The sequence below is a fragment of the Delphinus delphis genome, chromosome X, assembly GCF_949987515.2.
Source record: "Delphinus delphis chromosome X, mDelDel1.2, whole genome shotgun sequence".
In the NCBI taxonomy this organism is placed as follows: Eukaryota; Metazoa; Chordata; class Mammalia; order Artiodactyla; family Delphinidae; genus Delphinus; species Delphinus delphis.
This window is the reverse complement of record NC_082704.1, coordinates 111,732,603-111,756,571: the sequence shown is the minus strand read 5'-3', so window position 1 is coordinate 111,756,571 and position 23,969 is coordinate 111,732,603. Positions and strand designations below refer to the sequence as shown.

The window sequence follows — 23,969 nt, the reverse complement described above, 5'->3', positions numbered from 1 at the left end:
AAATTGGTACAGCCACTATGGAGCAGAGTATGGAGGTTCCTTAAAAAACTAAAAATAGACCCACCGTATGATCCTGCAATCCCACTCCTGGGCATATATCCAGAGAAAAACATGGTCCGAAAGGATACATGCACCCCAGTGTTCATTGCAGCACTGACAATAGCCAAGACACGCAAGCAACCTAAATGTCCATCAACAGAGGAATGGATAAAGAAGATGTGGTGTATATATACAATGGAATATTACTCAGCCATTAAAAAGAATGAAATAATGCCATTTGCAGCAACATGGATGGACCCAGAGAGTGTCATACTGAGTGAAGGAAGTCAGACAGAGAAAGTGAGATAGATATCATATGATATTGCTTATATGCAGAATCTTAAAAAAAATGATACAAATGTACTTATTTAAGAAATCAAAACAGACTCACAGACTTAGAGAACAAACTTATGGTTCTAGGGCAAGGGTGGATACTTAGGGAGTTTGGGATGGACATGTACACACTGCTATACTTAAAATGGATAACCAACAAGGACCTACTGTGTAAAACAGGGGACTCTGCTCAATATTATGTAACAACCTAAATGGGAAAAGAATTTGATAAAGAATAGATACATGCATATGTATAACTAAATCACTTTGCTGTATAACCTGAAACTAACACAACATTGTTAATCAACTACACTCCAGTATGAAATAAAAAGTTAAAAAAAAGAAGAATATAGAAATACTAAGCCTATCCTAAAAGAAATATTGAAAGGTCTTCTCTAAACAGAAAAGAAGCAAGAATCTATAGGAAAGGGAAAATCAGAACAGGAAAGGCAAATATATAAAAGGACTGAAGATCACTTAAATAAGCCAGTACATAAATTTAAAAACAATCAAAAAATTTGTGAAAGCAATTATAACTATAAGGAACAACAAAAGGATAAACATGAAGACGTAAAAGAGGACATCAGAATCACATAATGTGGGAGAGGGGAGTAAGAATATGTAGTTTTTTTAGAATGTGTTTGAGCTTACATGACTATCAGTCTAAGGCAAGAAGATACAGTTATGGTTTAACATACTTGAAAACCAGGGTAACCACAAATTAAAAACATACAGTGGTCTCACAAAAGCCAAAAAGAAAGGAACTCAAGCATAATACAAAAGAAAACCATAAACTACAAAAGGAAAAACAAAAAGAAGGAACAAAGAAGAAATACAAAATCAACTGGAAAACAAGGTTTAAAATGGCAATAAATACATACTTATCAATAATTACTTTAAATGTCAATAGACTAAATGCTCTGATAAAAAGACACAGATTGGCAGATTGGATAATAAAACAAGAACCTACAATCTGCTGCCTGTAAGAGACCCACTGTAGGGTTAAAGACATGCATAGATTGAAAGTGAGGGGATGGAAAAAGATATTTCATGCAAATGGAAATGACAAGAAAGCGAGGGTAGCAATACTCATATCAGAAAAAATAGACTTTAAAACAAAGGCCATGAATAAAGACAAAGAAGGACCCTGTATTAATGATAAAAGGATCAATATAAGAAGAGGATAATATTACACTCATTAACGTATATGTATGCAATATAGGAGCACCTAAATACATGAAACAAATACTAACAGACATAAAAGGAGAAACTGATGGGAATACAATAGTAGCAGGAGATTTTAACACCCCACTGACATCAATGGACAGATCTTCCAAACAGAAAATCAGTAAGGCAACAGAGACTCTAAATTACACATTAAAACAGACTTAATTGATATCTACAGGACACTACATCCAAGAAAACCAAAATACTCTTTTCAAGTACACATGGAACATTCTCTAGGGTAGACCACATACTAAGACACAAAACAAGCCTCAACAAATTTAAGAGAAAAGAAATTACCTCAAGCATCTTCTCTGACCACAACGGCATGAAACTAGAAATCAACCACAGAAAGAAAAATGAGAAAAAAAATGATTACATAGAGACTAAACAACATGCTACTAAAAAAAACGAGTCAACAATTAAATCAAAGAGAAAATTAAAAAAATACCTCAAGACAAAGGAAAATAAAAACACATGGGCTTCCCTGGTGGCGCAGTGGTTGAGAGTCCGCCTGCCAATGCAGGGGACATGGGTTCGTGCCCCGGTCCAGGAAGATACCACATGCCGCGGAGCGGCTAGGCCCGTGAACCATGGCCGCTGAGCCTGCGCTCCGCAACGGGAGAGGCCACAACAGTGAGAGGCCCGCGTACCACACACACACACACACAAACCCACAACCATCCGAAATCTATGGGATACAGTCCTGAGAGAGAAGCTTACAGCAATACACGTCTTCCTCAAAAAATAAGAAAAATCTCAAACAACCTAACCTTCCACCTAAAAGAATTAGAAAAGAACATACAAAACCTAAAGTCAGCAGACGGAAGGAAATAAAGATCAGAGAGGAAATAAATAAAATAGAATTACGAATAATAAAAAACTCAATAAAACCAAGAGCTGTTTTTTGAAAGGGTAAACAAAATCGATGAACCTCTAGCCAGGCTCACCAAAAACAAAAGAGAGAGGACCCAAATAAACAAAATAAGAAATGAAAGAGAAACAACAACCAATACCGCAGAAGCACAAAAAATCTTAAGAAAAAAACCATGAACAGTTTATATGCCAACAAAATGGACAACCTAGAAGAAACTGACAAGTTTCTAGAAACATACAGCCTGCCAAAACTGAATCAAAAAGAAACAGATAATTTGAACAGCCCGATCACTAGAAGTAAAATAGAATCTGTATAAAACAACAACAACAACAAACCTCCCTGCAAACAAAAGTCTAGGACCAGATGGCTTCACTGGGGAATTCTACCAAACAAAAAGAAGAACTCATACCTATCTTTCTCAAACTATTCCAAACGACTGAAGAGGAGGGAACACTCCCAAAATCATTTTATGAAGCCACTATCACCCTTATACCAAAACCAGACAACGATACTACAAAAAAACAAAATCACAGGTCAGTATCTTTGATGAATATAGATGGAAAATTCCTCAACAAAATATTAGCAAACTGAATCCAACAACACATAAGAAGGATCATACACCATGATCAAGTTGGATTCATTCCAAGGTCACAAGGATGGTTCAACATACACAAATCAATCAACGTGATACACCGTATCAACAAAAGAAAAGACAGAAACAACATGATCATCTCAATAGATGCAGAAAAAGCATTTGATAAAATTCAACATCCATTCATGATAAAAATTCTCACCAAAGCAGGTATAGAGGGATCATATCTCAACATAATAAAATCCATTTACAACAAACCCACAGTGAATATAATACTCAACAGTGAAAAGGTGAAATCTTTCCCACTAAATTCTGGAACAAGACAAGGATGCCCACTCTCACCGCTTCTATTCAACACAATATTGGAAGTCCTAGCCACAGCAGTCAGACAAGAAAAAGAAATAAAAGGTATCCAAATTGGAAGGGAAGAGATAAAATTGTTATTGTACGCAGATGACATGACACTCTATATAGAAGACCCTAAAGACTCCACACAAAAACTGTTAGAATAAATGAATTCAGCAAAGTAGCAGGATACAAGATCAATATACAGAAATCTGTTGCATTTCTTTATACTAACAATGAAATATCAGAAAGAGAAAGTAAAAAAACAATCCCGTTTACAATTGTGCAAAGGGCTTCCCTGGTGGCACAATGGTTAAGAATCCACCTGCCAATGCAGGGGACACGGGTTTGAACCCTGGCCCGGGAAGATCCCACATGCTGCGGAGCAACTAAGCCTGTGCGCCACAACTACTGAGCCCCCATGCCACAACTACTGAAGCCTGCACACCTAGAGCCTGTGCTCTGCAACAAGAGAGGCCACTGCAATGAGAAGCCCGTGCACTGCAACAAAGAGTAGCCTCCGCTCGTCGCAACTAGAGAAAGCCCACACGCAGCAATGAAGACCCAAAGCAGCTAAAAAGATAAAATTAAATAAATTTAAGGGCTTCCCCGGTGGCGCAAGTGGTTGAGAATCCGCCTGCCAATGCAGGGGACACGGATTCGATCCCTGGTCCGGGAAGATCCCACATGCCGCGGAGCAACTAAGCTCGTGTGCCACAACTACTGAGCCTGTGCTCTAGAGCCCGTGAGCCACAACTACTGAGCCCGTGTGCCACAACTACTGAAGCCCACGCGCCTAGAGCCCGTGCTCCACAATGAGAGAAGCCACTGCAATGAGAGGCCCACGCACCGCAACAAAGAGTAGCCCCCGCTCGCCGCAACTAGAGAAAGCCCGCGCGCAGCAACGAAGACCCAACACAGACAAAAATAAATAAATAAAATAAATTAAAAAAATAAAATAAAATAAATAAATTTAAATAAATAAATAAATAAAATTGTGCAATAAATAAAACCTAACCAAGGAGATGAAAGACCTATATGCTGAGAACTATAAAACACTGATAAAGGAAACTGAAAATGATACGAAGAAATGGAAAGCTATCCCATGCTCTTGGATTGGAATAATTAATATTGTTAAAACAGCCATACTACCCAAAGCAATCTACAGATTTCACATGATCTCTATCAAATTACCCGTGATATTTTTCACAGAGCTAGAACACATAATCCTAAAATTTACATGGAACTACAAAAGACCAAGAATTGCCAAGGCAACTCTGAGGAAATAGAACAAAGCTGGAGGCATAACCCTCCCAGATTTCAGACAATACTGCAAAGCTACAGTAATCCAAACAGCATGGTATTGGTACAAAAACAGACATATACATCAAAAGAACAGAATTAGAGATCCCAGAAATAAACCCACACACCTACAGTCAATTAATCTTCAACAAAGGAGGCAAGAATATACAGTGGAGAAAAGACAGTCCCTTCAGCAAGTGGTGTTGAGAAAGCTGGACAGCCTCATGTAAATCAATGAAGTTAGAACACAACCTCACACCATACACAACAATAAACCTAAAATGGCTTAAAGACTTAAACATAAGATATGACACCATAAAACTCCTGGAAGAGAACATAGGCAAAACATTCTCAGACATAAATCATAGTAATGTTTTCTTAGATCAGTCTTCCAAGGTAAAAGAAGTAAATGCAAAAATAAATAAATGGAACCTAGTCAAACTTATAGGCTTTTTCACAGCAAAGCAAACCATAAACAAAATGAAAAGACAACCTACAGACTGGGAAAAAATATTTGCAAACGATGAGAAGAACAAGGGCTTAATTTCCAAAATATACAGACACCTCATACAACTCAGTATCAGAAAACAAACAAACAACCCAATCAATAACTGGGCAGAAGAACTAAATAGACATTTCTCCAAAGAAGACATACAGTTGGCCAACAGGCACATGAAAAAATGCTCAACATCGCTAATTATTGGGAAAATGCAAATTAAAACTACAAGGAGTTATCACCTCACACCAGTCAGAATGGCCATCATCAAAAAGTCTAAAAATAATAAATGCTGGAGATGGTGTGGAGAAAAGGGAACCCTCCTACACCGTTGGTGGAATGTAAATTGGTGCAGCCACTATGGAGAACAGTATGGAGGTTCCTTAAAAAACTAAAAATAGAGTTACCATATATGATCCAGCAAACCCACTCCTGGGCATATACCTAGACACAACTATAATTCAAAAAGATACATGCACTGCTATGTTCATTGCAGCACTATTTACAATAGCCAAGACATAGAAGCAACCTGAGAGTCCATCAATAGATGAATGGATAAAGAAGATGTGGTGTATATACAATGGAATATTACTCAGCGCTAAAAAAGAATGAAATATTGCCATTTGCAGCAACATGGATGGACCTAGAGATTATCATACCAAGTCAGACAGAGAAAGACAAATATTATATGATATCACTTATGTGTGGAATCTAAAAAAAAAAAAATACAAATTCATTTATTGACCAAACAGAAACAGACTCATAGACATAGAAAACAAACTTACGGTTACCAAAGGGGAAAGGGGAGGCGGAGGGATAAATTAGGAGTATGGGATTAACAGATACACAGCACTATATATAAAATAGATAAACAACAAGGATTTACTGTATAGCACAGGGAACTATATTCAGTATCTTGTAATAACCTATATTGGAAAAGAATCTGAAGCTGTATGCCTGAAACTAACACAGTATTGTATTCCATTGTTTTTTTTCTTAATTAATTAATTTATTTATTTTTCGCTACACTGGGTCTTCATTGCTGCGTGCAGGCTTGTCTCTAGTTGCGGCGAGCGGGGGCTACTCTTTGTTGCAGTGCACGGGCTTCTCATTGCGGTGGCTTCTCTTGTTGTGGAGCATGGGCTCTAGGCACGTGGGCTTCAGTAGTTGTGGCTCGCAGGCTTGGCTGCTCTGTGGCATGTGGAATCTTCCCGGACCAGGGCTCGAACCCGTGAACCCTTCATTGGCAGGCAAATTCTTAACCACTGCCCCACCAGGGAAGTCCCACAATATTGTAAATCAACTATATAATTTTTTTTTAAGTCTTCCTGATGAACAATGGCTATGGTGGCAGTTTAGCAAAGACCACCTGTGTGGGGATGAGGACTTTTCTCTGGTTGTGAATGGGAGTCAACATTTGTCTAAAGAATCCCAAGCAGGGCTTCCCTGGTGGCACAGTGGTTGAGAATCTGCCTACTAATGCAGGGGACACGGGTTCGAGCCCTGGTCTGGGAAGATCCCACATGCCGCGGAGCAACTAGACCCGTGAGCCACAACTACTGAGCCTGCGCGTCTGGAGCCTGTGCTCCGCAACGAGAGGCCGCGATAGTGAGAGGCCTGCGCACCGCGATGAAGAGTGGCCCCCGCTCGCCACAACTAGAGAAGCCCTCGCACAGAAACTAAGACCCAACACAGCCAAAAATAAATAAATAAATAAATTAAGGAGCCAGATTAAAAAAAAAAAAGAATCCCAAGCAAAGGTAGGTGAGAAATACTGCCCCATTTTCCTGACACAGACAAAGTTGGCAGTTGAGGCAGGGAGGCCCACAGACAGGCCAGTCAGACATGGACAGAAATCAGAAGGCTCAAGAGTGCTCAGGTACTGGTTTAGAGAACAGCACACTGACTACAGCAAAGAGGAAAGGGGCCAGCATTAGGGCAGCCAGCGTAAATAGGCAACAGGACCAGAGAACGACCTAACAGCGAGGGCACTAACTAACTACACAGCCCATGGGAAAGGTAGGGCTTTAAAGTGCATTCTACTGTTACAAAAGCAGACCTTAATGAAAGCATTAATTTGTTCTTCCTTTCAGTCACTCCACAAACATTTATTGAGAACCCACTATATCACAGGCACAGCAGGGCACTGCGACAGAAAGCTGAATATAATCTCTGTTGTCCAGGGGCAGCCTTCTATAAAAGAGGCAGACATATAGAGAGATCCTGATGTTTATCAATACAATGAGAGAGATGAAATGGCCACTGGCACTACAGGGCCTTCAGAGGAAGGGCATCTGACGCCACCTGAGAGGGTCAGTGTAGTTAGCTGTTTCCTAACACGGGTAAAAGAATTAGTGTCTTATGAATAGCCAAATATTCTATATTATCAATGTCCAAAGAATTAGAATGTGATAAAATGTAATTATAATCAAATACTATCAAATCCCAGCAGTCTTGCTCTGATTAGCGAGGTGTGTTTGGACCTTCTAGAGCTTACAGGTCAAGAAGTGGTCAAGAGCAGAGCCCTGGGGCCAAGTGTGTACCACTGACAGCTCGGCAATGACTTGGCCTCCCTGATTGGTTTAGGCATCTGCACAAGAGGGACACTATCAGTGCCTACTTCGTGCAGTTGTCAAGATAATGCACCTAAAAGCTTTTGCAAAGCATCTTTGATGAATGGCAATTGCTCAATAAATATTGGGCATCGTAATTATTATCGTAGACGTGCTGAGTAATGGCAACTTTAAACAACACAAGACAGATTAAGACATCTGCTGCACAAATTTCTACCTTGGTCATATTGGGTGGGAGTCACGAGATTTCAGGCCCTAGGCATGAGTGTGGGCTGGGTTTTGGCAGGCAGGGAAGCCTTTGGTGTGGCCAGTATGTTGGGTAGGACGTGCTTTGGGGCTCACTGAGACACCCAGAAAGCTAAGCTGTGCTCTTGATGTCTCAGTGATTCTTGTCAATGAGTCAGGACCACTTCATCGCACACATGGAAATTTCTTGGTTTTTCCCAGAAGTACCTTTATTCCTAAATCAGACAACTGTCACCATTGGGATTTCTTTACTTTCTTAGGAACACAGGATTTGAAAGCCATCTGAGTGTTGTGGGTGACACAGCGTAGATGGGTACAACGGTGTTCAGGCCACAGGCTCTGTTTTTAAAAAATGTAATAAAGAAATAAATGAATAAGGCCCTGATGTGTAGGACTCTCCAGTTTCTGTGATATATATACTCCCACCGTAGCCTATTTCAAGCTACCAACAGTTTAAAAACTGGCTCGCAAAATTCCTGAACACATAGCAATCCGGGCCCCTGAGCCAATGTGAGCTGGCACCATCACCCACTGGATGGCTGTGAGCATCTGTCGCTACACCCTGGGAGGCTCTGGTGTGTCTGTGCCTAAGGTCCACTCCAGGACTGATGTCAGCAGATCTTGCACCATTGTTCTAGATTTTTTTTTTTTTTTTGCTCATGTTGTTTTGAAACGAGGCATGTTGAGAAATATACCACTTTTTCCAAACTTAGAGTGAACCATCTTGTACAATGATTATGAGATGGACCCACTGAAATGTAGGTGTCCAACTTCATGTGAAGTGAAAGTTTAGTTCAGAACCATTCTGAAAAGCTTATTTGGTACACAAATGAGCTGGATTAGCAAAAACCCACTTTTTTCAAGCCTTTTGCTCATCCTCCCAAGGGGGAAAGAGAAATTGAAAATGCCAAGTATGTTTCTGTATTATCGCTTTTTCTGCCCCCAGAACACCGGAGCCGGAGTGATCGCCGCGAGCAGAGAGCTGCTGCACCCCTTTCCGTAGTAGCTCCTCCACTGCCCGCCTACCCCCCAGCTCACAGCCAGAGAAGACGCGAACTTAAGGACCGGCACTTCTTAACGGTGAGCTTGATGGCCAGGCGGCAGCCCTGTACCTACTCAGCGGGAAGTATGAGTGGGTCTTGGGCGTCAGTTTCACTCCTCCTACTGAAGGAGACTGGGCTGCCTGAAAGAGCTAATCATGGGCATTTGGAAACTGAATTTTTCCCCTTTCATTCCTGAAAGGAATGCCTCTTTTTTGGGGAACAGAGTGGGGATACAGATTTTTTAAAAAAATTTAATTGGCTGCACAATGCAGTAAAGCAATAATAGTTAAGGACTCTAAAATCAGGGAAATTAGGAATATTGGATTAGCAGATACACACCACTATATATAAAAAAGATAAACAACAAGGATTTAGGGCTTCCCTGGTGGCGCAGTGGTTGAGAGTCCGTCTGCCGATGCAGGGGACACGGGTTCGTGCCCCGGTCCGGGAGGATCCCACATGCCGCGGAGTGGCTGGGCCTGTGAGCCGTGGCCGCTGAGCCTGCGCGTCTGGAGCCTGTGCTCCGCAATGGGAGAGGCCACAACAGTGAGAGGCCTGCGTATCGCAAAAAATAAAAAAACAAAAAAAACACAAGGATTTATTGCGTAGCACAGGGAACTCTTTTCAATATTTTGTAATAACCTATAATGGAAAAGAATCTGAAGAAAAAAAATATGAAACTGAATCATTGTGCTGTATAACCGAAACTAACATAATATTGTAAATCAACCATCCTTCAATAAAAAATAAATAAAATAAAATCAGGGGAAAAATTGCTTCAAATCCTAATTCTTCTGCATACAAGCGGAAAGATTTAGGGCAGGTTATTTACCTTCCTTGCGCTCAGTTCCCTCATCTGTAATATGGGGATATTAATAGTAACTAGCTTATAGGGTTTGAAGCTTAAATGAAATAAGGCATGGAAAGAACTTAGCACAATGCCCGACATAGAGTAAGACCTCAGTAAATGTTAACTGCTGCAACCACTACTATTATTACTAGTCAGGCGATCGTGTGGCTGACTAGGTAGGGTGAACTGAGAAAGAACTTACATGATGTGAAAAATTACCATTTGAAGATGAATCATCTCGTAATTTCATGCTTCCCCCATTCTATAAGGGAAGGTGCTCTTCTGAGTAACCAGTTACCAGAGTGATGTCATCACCACTGGTGATGTCAGCCTTGCCTGGGTGGGTGTGGCTGTAACTCAGCTCAAGCCCCCAAGTATGGATCAGAGATGATGAAGCTGAGACCAGCTCAGAATACCTGGAAACACCATTACCCCAGGTGTGCCTTCTGAGGGCTCAGTGGGGACAGGTGAGCCCTTTGTGCCTCTGAGTAGGGCACCACTGAGGCGAGAGACTATGGTTTCTGTGACCAAATCAGCCTACACAGCCTGCCTGAATGGGTAGACCCCTGCTCCCGTCATGCCAGTTTGAGGCCCTAAGTCTAAAGAAGTTACAATAGTGTAGGTAGAAGTTGAGGTTTTTATTTGAAATTAAGGTTGTATGTATAATTATAAACCCTGTACCCTTATGGCTTTACAATATGCAAATTAGATGCAAAATATTTGGGTCACATGATGCCAGACACCAAGCTGAGAACAGATTTCATCTAAATGACTCTCATGATATATCCAGATAAAACAGTGAGTGATATTGAACAGTACACAGACATTTTTCCGACTCGTGGCTGGACAGTAGGTTTCATGTCCCTCAGGCTCATCAAGTGTCTACTAAGTGCCATGTCAAACTCACCATACTGCTGCAATGCAGCCCAGGGATAAGAAAGGAAGTTAAGAGTCTCTTATGGCTTTCTGGGTCTTTACATAGAGCAGTTACAACATGCTAGTGATTTGTCATAAAAGCCCTGCTCGACAAAAGTTCCTATTAAGCTCAAATCTGCTTGCTGCAGCCTTTGCTTTTAATGAGGCATTTTCTGCATAAAAATGCTAAAAATATTTTTCCCATTCATTATAATATGTTTTGTGGCTCATTAAGCTGGCTTTCTTGGCGGGGGGCGGGGGGAGAGAAGAATGTTAAGCATTTGCAGAAATGACATAAAAATATTACCCTTTGTCTTAATCTGCATAATTTTTAATAATGTCTAAATACCAAAATAAGACTATAGGAAAAAGCTTAAACTAATGAATAGCAATGAGTGTGCTTCATTTTCCCAACAAACATTAATAAGAGGTCATACTTATGTAAATCAGAAAATTTACCCATCTCAATAACAGTATTTCTAAATAATTTGGGGAAATTTTAACTGTTCCATTTGTTTGATTGAGTTTCGGTCACCAAGGTCATTGGAAGATTTCCATTCAAGTTGAATCCCTCAGACCTGGAGCTGACTCAGACTAGAACACTGTTCTATACATTAAGCTTTGTTTACAAAGGCTGTATACTGCTGCAAGAGGAAAGGCTGTAGGGATAGGGATAGGAAATTTGTAGCCAAATTGCTAGACAGACGTTTTCGTAAACAGCAACTCTTTCCTTTACGAGACTTCAGTTAAACCATTTTTCTCCCTTTAAAAAAGCATTCATAATGAGATTCTGATATACACTCATCCACAATTCTATAAACTGTTATACTGTACTTTGGTCATTAAAGACATGATCTGTGAAGCCAAACTGCCTGGAATTGAAGACCAAGCTCTACCATTTACGAGCTATGTGACCCTGGACAAGTTAACCATTTCAGTGTCTTGGGGATAATGAGAGATAGTACCTTATAAGTTTAAAACAAGGATTGAATGTGTTAATACATGTAAACAGTACCTGACACATAAAAAGCACTTAATATGTATTAGACATCATCATCATCATTATTATGATTAGGCAATCCAAGTCCCTGAGGTATCAGTGATATAGTGATAAGACCATAGGTCCAACTAGGCTTAAATCCCAGCTCTGTAAGCTGAAAATTCAAGGGGTGTCTCCTAATGAAAGCCCATATGGAAGTCCTCCCTCATCAAGGGTGGCAAAGGAGGTGATTTCAGGCCGAGATGGTTTCACAGAGGAATTCTACTAAACTTTCAAAGTCCAGATAATCTCAACGCTCTATAAGTTGTTTCAGCACATTGAAAATGAAGAACTTCTCCATTTCTTTTATGAAACTTTTCTGAAGGTTTGATACGTAAACCTGATAAAGACAGGAGGGAGGGAGGGAGGGAGGGAGGGAGGGAGGGAGGACAGACCAATATCAACTCATGATTATTGATGCAAAAATGCTAAATTAAATGTGAGCAAACAGAATACAATATCATACTGAGAAATTAATACACCATGACTAAATGGGATTTATTCCAGGAATGGAAGGTTGGTTCAATATTAGGAAATCTATTAGTACCATATACTATATTAATAGATCTAAAGGGGGAAAATCCATATGATTACTTCCATAGATGCTGGAAAGGCCTTAAATAAAATTCAAGACCTATTCTTTATAAAAAGACTTGAGAAAATAGGAATTCAATGGTACTTCATTAACAGGATAAAATATATATGCCTTAGTCCTAAAGCCAGTATCTAACTTAATGGGGAAACATTAGAGGCATTTCCATTAAAATCAGAAACAAGGCAAGGATACTCACTATCTGCTACTAATTAGCATTATATTAGAGGGATTAATCAATGCAGTTGGACAAAACAAATCAATTACAGGCATAAGAATTGGTAAAGAAGAAGTAAACCTGTATCTAGTTGCAAATGATGTGATACTATACCAGGAAAATTCTAGAGAATCAATTATAAAACTAACTTAAACAATAAAAGAATTCAATAAGTAGCAGGATAAAAACACAAAAATCAATATCCTTCACTTTCACAAAGGATAGACAATTAGAAGACCCAGTGTTATAGAAAACTCCATTTACAGCAATAACAAAGAAGATTAAATACTTAGGAATTAATTTATCACAAATGTGCAAAACCTATATTAGGAAATTTGAAAGCATTCCTAAAAGACACAAAATTATACTTTCTCAAGTGGAAGGACACCCCTTGTTCTTGGATAGAATGATTCAGCACTATAAACAAGTCAGTTCTAAATAAATTTATAAGTTTAACACAATCCCAATAAAAATTACCAATAAGCTTTTTTAAAAATGGAGTTTGACCCATTGATACTAAAGTTCTTATGGAGAAATAAACATACAAGAACAGCCAAAGGGAATTTGGGCCAAGATGGCAGAGTAGAAAGACCCTGAGCTCACCTCCTCTCACAAGCACACCAAAACCACAACTATCTGCAGAACCATCTATGAAAAAGACCAAAACCTATCCGAAAAGATCTTTAACAACTAAGACATAAAGAAGGAACCACAACAAGATGGGCAGGAGGGGCAGACTTCTCATATAATCAAGTCCCATACCCCTAGATGAGTGACCCACAAACTGGAGAATAATTATATTGCAGGGGTTCTCCCACAGGAGAGTTCTGAGCCCCATATCAGGCTCCCCAGCCCAGGGGTCCTGCAATGCTCTGGGAAGATGAGCCACCAAAGCACTTGGCTTTGAAGGCCAATGGGGTTTAATTCCAGGAGTCCCAAAGGGCTGCAGAAAATAGAGACTTCACTTTATTTATCTGATTGCACCAGGTCTTAGTTGTGGCAAGCGGGCTCCTTCGTTGCGGCACACGGGCTCCGTAGTTGTGGCATGAGAACTCTTAGTTGCAGCATGCATGTGGGATCTAGTTCCCTGACCAGGGATCGAACCCAGGCCACCTGCATTGGCAGCATGGAGTCGTATCCACTGCACCACCAGGGAAGTCCCAACACCACTTTTAAAGGGCGCACACAAAACCTCATGTGCACCAGGACCCAGGGCAAAAGCAGTAACTTCATAGGAGCCAGGGCCAGAACTACCTGCTGGTCTTGAAGAGTCTCCCAAAGAGGTGGGGGGCAGCTGTGGCTCACCCTGGGGACATAGACACTGGCAGCAGCCATATTTGGGAGCTTTTTCTACCCCATGGAAGCCAGTGCTGGTGGGTGCCATTAGCTCATTAGCACCAAGACCTGGCCCCACCCAACTGCCTGTAGGTACCAGTGCTGGGACAGCTCAAGCCAAATAACTAACTGGGTGGGGACACAGCCCCACCCATCAGCAGATAGGCTGCCTAAAGACTTCCTGAGCTCACAGCCACCTCTAGACATGGCCCTGCCCACCAGAGGGCCAAGACCCAGCTCCGCCCACCAGCTGGCAGGCACTGGCCTTCCCCTCCAGGAAGCCTGCACTAGCCACTAGACCAGCCTCACCCACCAGGGGACAGATATCAGATGCCAGAAACCCACAATCCCACAGCCTGCAGACCCAGCCAGCCAAAAGCAGGCCAGACCCAACCCTGGGACAAGCTGGGCCCTGGCCCTGCCCACTAGCAGGCCAACACAAGTTTTGGGACACCCCAAACCTCATACCCAATTGTGTCAGGAACTGGCCCCTCCTACCCATCAGTGATCTGACAGCACTCTGGGATCCCTGGACCCTGCAGCCAGTCTCCAGGACCAGCTCTGCCTACCAGTAGTCCAGCACTAACCCCAGGGCCTGGCTTCACCCACCACTGGCAGGGGAGAATAGCTCCTGAGTCTTCTGGACCCTGATTCCTCCCACCAGTGAGCCAGCACTAGCCCCAGGGCCCCCTGGGGTTCTGCAGTCAGCCACCTCATGACCAGGCCCACCAACCAGTGGCATCCACACAAGGCAGGGCCTGGCAACCAATCACACCAGAGGCCGACCAAGCCTACCAGACCACCCAGACAGTCAGCCCACCACAACAGAAGGACCCACGCAGCCCTCTTAGGGGGAATCCCTAGAGCATGCAGCTTGGGTGACGAGAGGGGAGTGTGCTGCAGGGATGCATAGGACTTGTCCTACAGAAGGCCACTTCTCCAAGGTCGAGAAACATAACTAACCTACTACATACATAAAAATGCCAACAGCAACTTAAACAAAATGAGGTGGCAGAGGAACATGTTCCAGATGAAGGAACAAGAAGAAACCCCAGAAAGAACTAAGGGAAGTGGAGATAGGCATTCTACCTGAGAAAGAATTCCGAGTGATGATTGTAAAGATGATTAAAGAACTCGGGATAAGAATGGATGCATAAAACAAGTTAGAAGTTTTCAACAAAGAGTTAGAAAATATAAAGAACAACAAAACAGAGATGAAGAATAACTGAAATGAAAAATACACCAGAAGGAATCAATAGTAGACTAAATGATATTGAGGAACAGATCAGTGAGCTGGAAGACAGAGTAGTGGAAATCACTGCCACTGAACAGAAAAAGAGAAAAAAGAATAAAAAGAAATGAGGACAGTTTTAGAGACCTCTGGGACAACATCAAGCATACTAAAATTCACATTAAGTTCCAGCAGGAGAAGAGAGAGGAAAAGAGCCTGAGAACATATCTGAAAACCTAGTAGCTGAAAAATTCCCTAACCTAGGAAAGGAAACAGTCACCTAAGTCTAGGAAGCGCAGAGTCCCATACAGTAGAACCCAAAGAGGAACACACCAAGACACATTGTAATTAAAATGACAAAAATTAAAGATAAGGAGAGAATATTAAAAGCAGCAAGGGAAAAACAACAAGTAACATACGAGGGAACTCCCAAAAGGCCATCAGCTGATTTTTCAGCAGAAACTCTGCAGGCCAGGAGGGAATGGCACAATATATTCAAAGTGATGAAACAGAAAAACCTACAACCAAGCATACTCTACCCAGCAAGGCTCTCCTTCAGATTTGATGGAGATCAAATGCTTTACAGACAAGCTAAAAAGAGTTCAGCACCACCAAACCAGCTTTACAACAAATGTTAAAGGAACTTCTCTAGGCGAAAAAAGAAAAGGCCACGATTAGAAACAAGAAAATTACAAAATGAAACAGCTCACCAGTAAAGGCAAACATACAGTAAAGGTAGGTAATCATCCACACACAAAGCTAGTAGGGAGGTTAAAGACAAAAGTAATAAAATCATCTATATCCACAATAAGCAGTTAAGGGATACACAAAATAATTACATATAAAATATGATATCAAAAATAGTAATCGTGGGAATTCCCTGGTGGTCTAGTGGTTAGGACTCTGCACTTCTAATGCAGGGGGCACGGGTTCGATCCCTGGCTGGGGAGCTAAGATTCCACAAGCCTTGTGGCCAAAAGAAAAAAAAAAAGTAATCATGAGGGGAGGAGAATACAAATGCAGGGTCTTTAAAATTTATTTGAAATTAAGAGATAAGCAACTTAAAACAATCACACACACACACACACACACACACACACATATATAGACTGCTATACAAAAACCTCATGGTATCTGCAAACCAAAAATCTGTAATAGATATACACACAAAAAAAGAAAAAGGAATCCAAACATAATGCTAAAGACAGTCATCAAATCACAAGAGAAGAGAGCAAAAGAAGAAGAAAAGAAGACCTATAAAAACAAATCCAAAGCAACAAAATGGCAATAAGAACATATATATCAATAATTACCTTAAATATAAATGGACTAAATTATCCAACCAAAAGACAGAGTGGCTGAATGGATACAAAAACAAGACCTGTATATATGCTGCAACAAGAGCCTCACTTCAGATCTAGAGACACACACAGACTAAAAGTTAGAGAATGTAAAAAGGTATTCCATGCAAGTGGAAATCAAAAGAAAGTCAGCATAGCAGTAAGTATATCACACAAAATAGACTTTAAAATAAAGGCCGTTACAAAAAAGGACACTACATAATGATCAAGGGATCAATCCAAGAAGATCTAACAATTGTAAATATATATGCACCCAACATAGGAGCACCTAAATATATAAAGCAAATATTTACAAACATAAAAGGAGAAATCGACAGTAACACAGTGACAGTAGAGGACACTAACACCCCACTCACATCAATGGACAGATCAGCCAGACAGAAAATCAATAAGGAAACTGGCCTTAAATGACATGTTAGACCAGACAAACTTAATTGATATACAGAGCTTTCCATCCAAAAGCAGCAGAATACACTCTTTTCAAGTGCACACAGAACATGCTCCAGGATAGATCACACGCTAGGCCACAAAACAAGCCTTAGTAAATTTAAGAAAATTGAAATCTTGTCAAGCATCTTTTCTGACCAAAACGCTATGAGACTAGGTATCAACTACAAGAAAAAAACTGCAAAAAACACAAACACATGGAGGCTAAACAATATGCTACTAAACAACCAGTGGCTAACTGAAGAAATCAAAGAGGAAATAAATACGTAGAGACAAATGACAATGAAAACACAACAATCCAAAACCTAAGGGACGCAGCAAAAGCAGTTCTAAGAAGGAAGTTTATAGCAATACAATCTTACCTCAGGAAACAAGTAAAATCTCAAATAAACAAGCTAACCTTACACTTAAAGCAACTAGAGAAAGAAGAACAAACAAAACCCAAATTTAGTAGCAGGAAAGAAATCATAAACATCAGAGCAGAAATAAATGAAACAGAGACTAAAAAATAATAGAAAAGATCAATGAAAGTGAAAGCTGGCTCTCTGAAAAGACAAACAAAATTGACAAACCTTTAGCCAGACTCATCAAGAAAAAATGGGAGAGGGCCCATATCAATAAAATCAAAATTAAAAAGGAGAAGTTACAATCAACACCACAGAAATGCAAAGGATCATAAGAGACTACTATGAACAACTATATGCCAATAAAATGGACAACCTAGAACAAATGGACAAACTCTTAGAAAGGTACACTATCCCAAGACTGAACCAGGAAGGAATAGAAAATAGGAACAGACCAATTACCAGTAATGAAATTGAATCAGTAATTTAAAAACTCCCAAAAAACAAAAGTCCAGGACCAGATGGCTTCCCACGTGAACTCTACCAAACATTTAGAGAAGAGTTAAGACCCATGCTTCTCAAACTATTCCAAAAAACTGCAAGGGAAGGAGCACTTCCCAACTCATTCTATGAGGCCAGCATCACCCTGATACCAAAACCAGACAAAGATATCACGAAAAAAGAAAATTACAGGCCAATATCACTGATGAACATAGATGCAAAAATCCTCAATAAAATGTTAGCAAACCAAATCCAACACTACATTAAAAAGATCATACACCATGATCAAGTGGGATTTATCCGAGGGATGCAAGGATTTTTCAATATCTCCAAATCAATCATTGTAACACACTACATTAACAAATTGAAGAATAAAAGCCATATGATCATCCCAATAGATGCAGAAAAATCTTCTGATAAAGTTCAACATCCATTTATGATAAAAAAAAAAAAAACTTCTCCAGAAAGTGGGCATAGAGGGAATATAACTCAACATAATAAAGGCCATACATGACAAACCCACAGCTAACATCGTCCTCAGTGGTGAAAAGCTGAAAGCATTTCCTCTAAGATAAGGAACAAGACAAGGACGTTCACTCTTGCCACTTTTATTCAACATAGTTTTGGAAATACTAGCCATAGCAATCAGACAGGAAGAAGGAATTCAAATTGGAAAGGAAGAAGTAAAACTGTCACTGTTTGCAGATGACATGATACTATACATAGAAAATCCTAAAGATGCCACCAGAGAAGTACTGGAGCTCATCGACGAATTCGGTACAAAATTAAAGTACAGAAATCTGTTGCATTTCTATACACTAGTAACGAACTATCAGAAAGAGAAATAAAGGAAACAATCCCACTTACCACTGCATCAAAAGGAATAAAATAACTAGGAGTAAACCTACCTAAGGAGGTAAAAGACCTGTACTTGGAAAACTGGAAGGCACTGATGAAAGAAATTGAAGACAACACAAACAGATGGAAAGATATAACATGTTTAGATTGGAAAAAGTGATATTGTTAAAAGGACCATACTACTGAAGGCAATCTACAGATTCACTGCAATCCCTATCAAAATACCAGTGGCATTTTTCAAAAAACTAGAAAAAATAAATTTAAGATTTATATGGAAACACAAAAGACCCTGGATAGTCAAAACAATCTTGAGAAAGAAGAACAGAGCTGGAGGAACCATGTTCTCAGACTTCAGACTATACTACAAGGCTGCAGTCATCAAAACAATGTGGTACTGGCACAAAAACAGACACACAGATCAAAGAAACAGAACAGAGAGCCCAGAAATAAACCCACACACTTATGATCAGTTAATCTATGACAAAGGAGGCAAAAATATACAATGGAGAAAAGACAGTCTCTTCAGGAAGTGGTGCTGAGAAACCTGGACAGCTACATGTAAAAGAATGAAATTAGGGGGCTTCCCTGGTGGCGCAGTGGTTGAGAGGCCGCCTGCTGATGCAGGGGACACGGGTTCGTGCCCTGGTCCGGGAAGATCCCACATGCCGTGGAGCAGCTAGGCCCGTGAGCCATGGCCGCTGAGCCTGCGCGTGTGGAGCCTGTGCTCCGCAACGGGAGAGGCCACAACAGTGAGAGGCCCGCGTACCGCAAAAAAAAAAAAAAAAAAAGAATGAAATTAGAACATTCTCTAACATCATATACAAAAATAAACTCAAAATGGATTCAAGATCTAAATGTAAGACCAGATACTATAAAACTCCTAGAGGAAAACACGGGCAGAACAGTCTTTGACATAAATCACAGCAATATATTTTTTGATCCATCTCCTAAAGCAAAGGAAACAAAAGCAAAAATAAACAAATGGGACCTAATTAAACTTAAAAGCTTTTGCACAGCAAAGGAAGCCATCAACAAAATGAAAAGATAACCTACTGAATGGGAAATGATTACTTGCAAATGATAATGACCAATAAAGGGTTAATATCTAACAACTATAAACAGCTCATACAACTCAACATCAAAAAGCAAACAACCTGATTACCAAATGGGCGGAAAACCTGAATAGACATTTTTCCAAGAGGAAATGCAGATGGCCAACAGGCACATGAAAAGATGCTCAACGTCACTAATTATTAGAGAAATGGAAGTCAAAACTACAATGAGGTATCACCTCACACCGATAAGAATGCTATCATGAAAAAGTCTACAAATAATAAATGCAGGAGAGGGTGTGGAGAAAAGGGAACCCTCATACACTGTTGGTGGGGATGTAAATTGGTGCAGCCTCTGTGGAAAAACAGTATGGAGAGTTCTCTAAAAACTAAAAGTAGAACTACCATATGACCCAGCAATTCCACTCCTGGGTATATATCCAAAAAATCCATAAACACTAATTCAGAAAGATACACACACCCCAGTATTCATAGCAGCATTATTTACAACTGCCAAGATATGGAAGCAACCCAAATGTCATCAACAGAAGAATGGATAAAGAAGATGTGGTGTACATATATATGTATAATGGAATACTACTAGCCATAAAAAAATGAAATTTTGCTATTTGCAGCAACGTGGATGGACTTGGAAGGCTAAGTGAAATAAGGCAGACAGAGAAGGACAAATACTGTATGATATCACTTATATGTGGAATGTAAAAACTATTAATACAACAAACTAGTGAATAAAACAAAAAAAGAAGCAGACTCTGAGACAGAGAGATCAAACTAGTGGTTACCATGGGGAAAGGGGAGGGGGGAGGGGTAATATAGAGGTGGGTGGAAAAAAAAGGTTATTATGGGATTATATGAAATCATGTGTATGAAACTTTTGAAAACTGTAAACCTCTATAGTATTTTAAGACTCATTCAATTAAAAAAATAGTCTATTAAATTTAAAAAAATAGCCAGAAAAACACTGAAAAAGGAAACACATAAGGGGGGATTAGCCCTAACAGATATTAAAATATTTTTTAAAGCCTTTATAATTACAACCGTGTGGTACTGGCACAAATACACCAGCAGGACAGAATACAAAGGCCAGAAACGGACCCAAGTATATATGAAAACATCTGGTAACTGTGGTATCTCTAAACACTGAGTCAAAAAGATGGAGGGGTGTTTTTTTGTTTTGTTTTTTCTGTTTATTGTTTGCGGTATGTGGGCCTTTCACTGTTGTGGCTTTTTTTTTTTTTTTTAATGATGCTGGAACAACTGGGTAGCCACTTGTTGAAGAAAAACATTTTATCAGAGTTTCTCAACCTCGACACTATTGACATTTTGAGTCGGATCATTCTTTGCCGTGGGAGGCCGTCCTGTGCACTGCAGGATGTTTAGCAGCATCCTTGGCCTCTACCCACTAGATGTCAGCATTCTTCCCCCTAGTTTTGACAGCCCAAAATGTCTCCTGACACTGCTACACGTCCCCTGGGGGGACAAAATCGCCCCTGGTTGAGAACCATTTAATTAGAGCCATACTTCACACCATACACAAGATTAAACTCCAAAGGGATCAGAGACCTAAACATTAAAAAATGCAACCATACAAGTACTGAAAGAAAACAGGGGTGAATTATTCTTTGACCTCAGTCTAGGAAATGGCTCTCTAACTCTGACTCAAAATAGAGGCAATAAAAGAGAATATTGATAAATTTGAACATTCAATGTTTCTGCATGCTCAAACACCATTAACAAAGTCAAATGACAACTAAAAACTGAGAGAAAATATGCGCAACATATACCACAGAAAGACTGAATCAGGAAGAAACAGAAAATATGAACAGACCAATCACAAGCATTGAAATTGAAACTGTGATTAAAAATCTTCCAACAGGGCTTCCCTGGTGGCACAGTGGTTGAGAGTCCGCCTGCCGATGCAGGGGACACGGGTTTGTGCCCCAGTCTGGGAAGATCCCACATGCCGCGGAGCGGCTGGGCCCGGGAGCCATGGCCACTGAGCCTGCGCGTCCGGAGCCTGTGCTCCGTAATGGGAGAGGCCACAACAGTGAGAGGTCCGCGTACCAAAAAAAAAAAAAAAAATCTTCCAACAAACAAAAGCCCAGGACCAGATGGCTTCACAGGTGAATTCTATCAAACATTTAAAGAAGACCTAACATCTATCCTTCTCAAACTCTTCCAAAATATAGCAGAGGGAGGAACACGCCCAAACTCATTCTACGAGGCCACCATCACCCTGATACCAAAACCAGACAAAGATGTCACAAAGAAAGAAAACTACAGGCCAATATCACTGATGAACATAGATGCAAAAATCCTCAACAGAATACTAGCAAACAGAATCCAACAGCACATTAAAAGGATCATACACCACGGTCAAGTGGGGTTTATTCCAGGAATGCAAGGATTCTTCAGTATACGCAAATCAATCAACGTGATACACCATAGTAACAAACTGAAGGGCAGAACCATATGGTCATCTCAACAGATGCAGAGAAAGCTTTCGACAAAATTCAACACCCACTTATGATAAAAACCCTGCAGAAAGTAGGCATAGAGGGAACTTTCCTCAACATAATAAAGGCCATATATGACAAACCCACAGCCAACATCGTCCTCAATGGTGAAAAACTGAAACCATTTCCACTAAGATCAGGAACAAGACAAGGTTGCCCACTCTCACCACTCTTATTCAACACAGTTTTGGAAGTTTCAGCCACAGCAATCAGAGAAGAAAAAGAAATAAAAGGAATCCAAATCGGAAAAGAAGAAGCAAAGCTGTCACTGTTTGCAGATGACATGACACTATACATAGAGAATCCTAAAGATGCTACCAGAAAACTACTAGAGCTAATCAATGAATTTGGTAAAGTTGCAGGATACAAAATTAATGCACAGAAATCTCTGGCATTCCTATACACTAATGATGAAAAATCTGAAAGTGAAATTAAGAAAACACTCCCATTTACCATTGCAACAAAAAGAATAAAATATATAGGAATAAACCTACCTAAGGAGACAAAAGACCTGTGTGTAGAAAATTATAAGATGCTGATGAAAGAAATTAAAGATGATACAAATAGATGGAGAGATATACCATGCTCTTGGACTGGAAGAATCAACATTGTGAAAATGACTCTACTACACAAAGCAAACTACAGATTCAATGCAATCCCTATCAAACTACCACTGGCATTTTTCACAGAACTAGGACAAAAAATTTCACAATTTGTATGGAAACACAAAAGACCCCGAAGAGCCAAAGCAATCTTGAGAACGAAAAATGGAGCTGGAGGAATCAGGCTCCCTGACTTCAGACTATACTACAAAGCTACAGTAATCAAGACAGTATGGTACTGGCACAAAAACAGAAATATAGATCAGGGCTTCCCTGGTGGCGCAGTGGTTGAGAGTCTGCCTGCCGATGCAGGGGACACGGGTTCGTGCCCCGGTCCAGGAAGATCCCACGTGCCGCGGAGTGGCTAGGCCCGTGAGCCATGGCCGCTGAGCCTGCGCGTCCGGAGCCTGTGCTCCGCAACGGGAGAGCCCACAACAGTGAGAGGCCCATATACCACAAAAAAAAAAAAAAAGAAAAAAAAAAGAAATATAGATCAATGGAACAGGATAGAAAGCCCAGAGATAAACCCACGCACATATGGTCACCTTATCTTTGATAAAGGAGGCAAGAATATACAGTGGAGAAAAGACAGCCTCTTCAATAAGTGGTGCTGGGAAAACTGGACAGGTACATGTAAAAGTATGAGATTAGAACACTCCCTAACACCATACACAAAAATAAACTCAAAATGGATTAAAGACCTAAATGCAAGGCCAGACACTATCAAACTCTTAGAGGAAAACATAGGCAGAACACTCTATGACATAAATCATAGCAAGATCCTTTCTGACCCACCTCCTAGAGAAATGGAAATAAAAACAAAAATAAACAAATGGGACCTAATGAAACTTCAAAGCTTTTGCACAGCAAAGGAAACCATAAACAAGACCAAAAGACAACCCTCAGAATGGGAGGAAATATTTGCAAATGAAGCAACTGACAAAGGGTTAATCTCCAAAATTTAATAGCAGCTCATGCAGCTCAATATCAAAAAACCAAACAACCCAATCCAAAAATG

The 23,969-nt window shown here is 40.3% G+C and overlaps 1 protein-coding gene, 1 long non-coding RNA gene and 1 other non-coding gene across 6 annotated transcripts in view; 2 read left to right on the top strand and 1 right to left on the bottom strand.

Annotated features, from left to right (window-relative positions):
• Positions 1 to 23,969, bottom strand: part of LOC132418592 (uncharacterized) — a 97,923-nt gene that overhangs the window by 38,771 nt on the left and 35,183 nt on the right. The gene's annotated exons all lie outside the window — the stretch shown is intronic.
• The window catches only part of NHS (NHS actin remodeling regulator), a 349,654-nt gene that overhangs the window by 291,752 nt on the left and 33,933 nt on the right, over positions 1 to 23,969 (top strand). The window contains exon 3 of the mRNA XM_060002524.1: positions 8,974 to 9,107. Within this exon, the coding sequence (XP_059858507.1) occupies positions 8,974 to 9,107 (134 nt within the window). The remainder of the gene's footprint in view (positions 1 to 8,973; positions 9,108 to 23,969) is intronic.
• On the top strand, positions 16,127 to 16,199 carry TRNAR-UCU (transfer RNA arginine (anticodon UCU)). Its single transcript has one exon. It is a non-coding gene; the product is annotated as a tRNA-Arg (tRNA).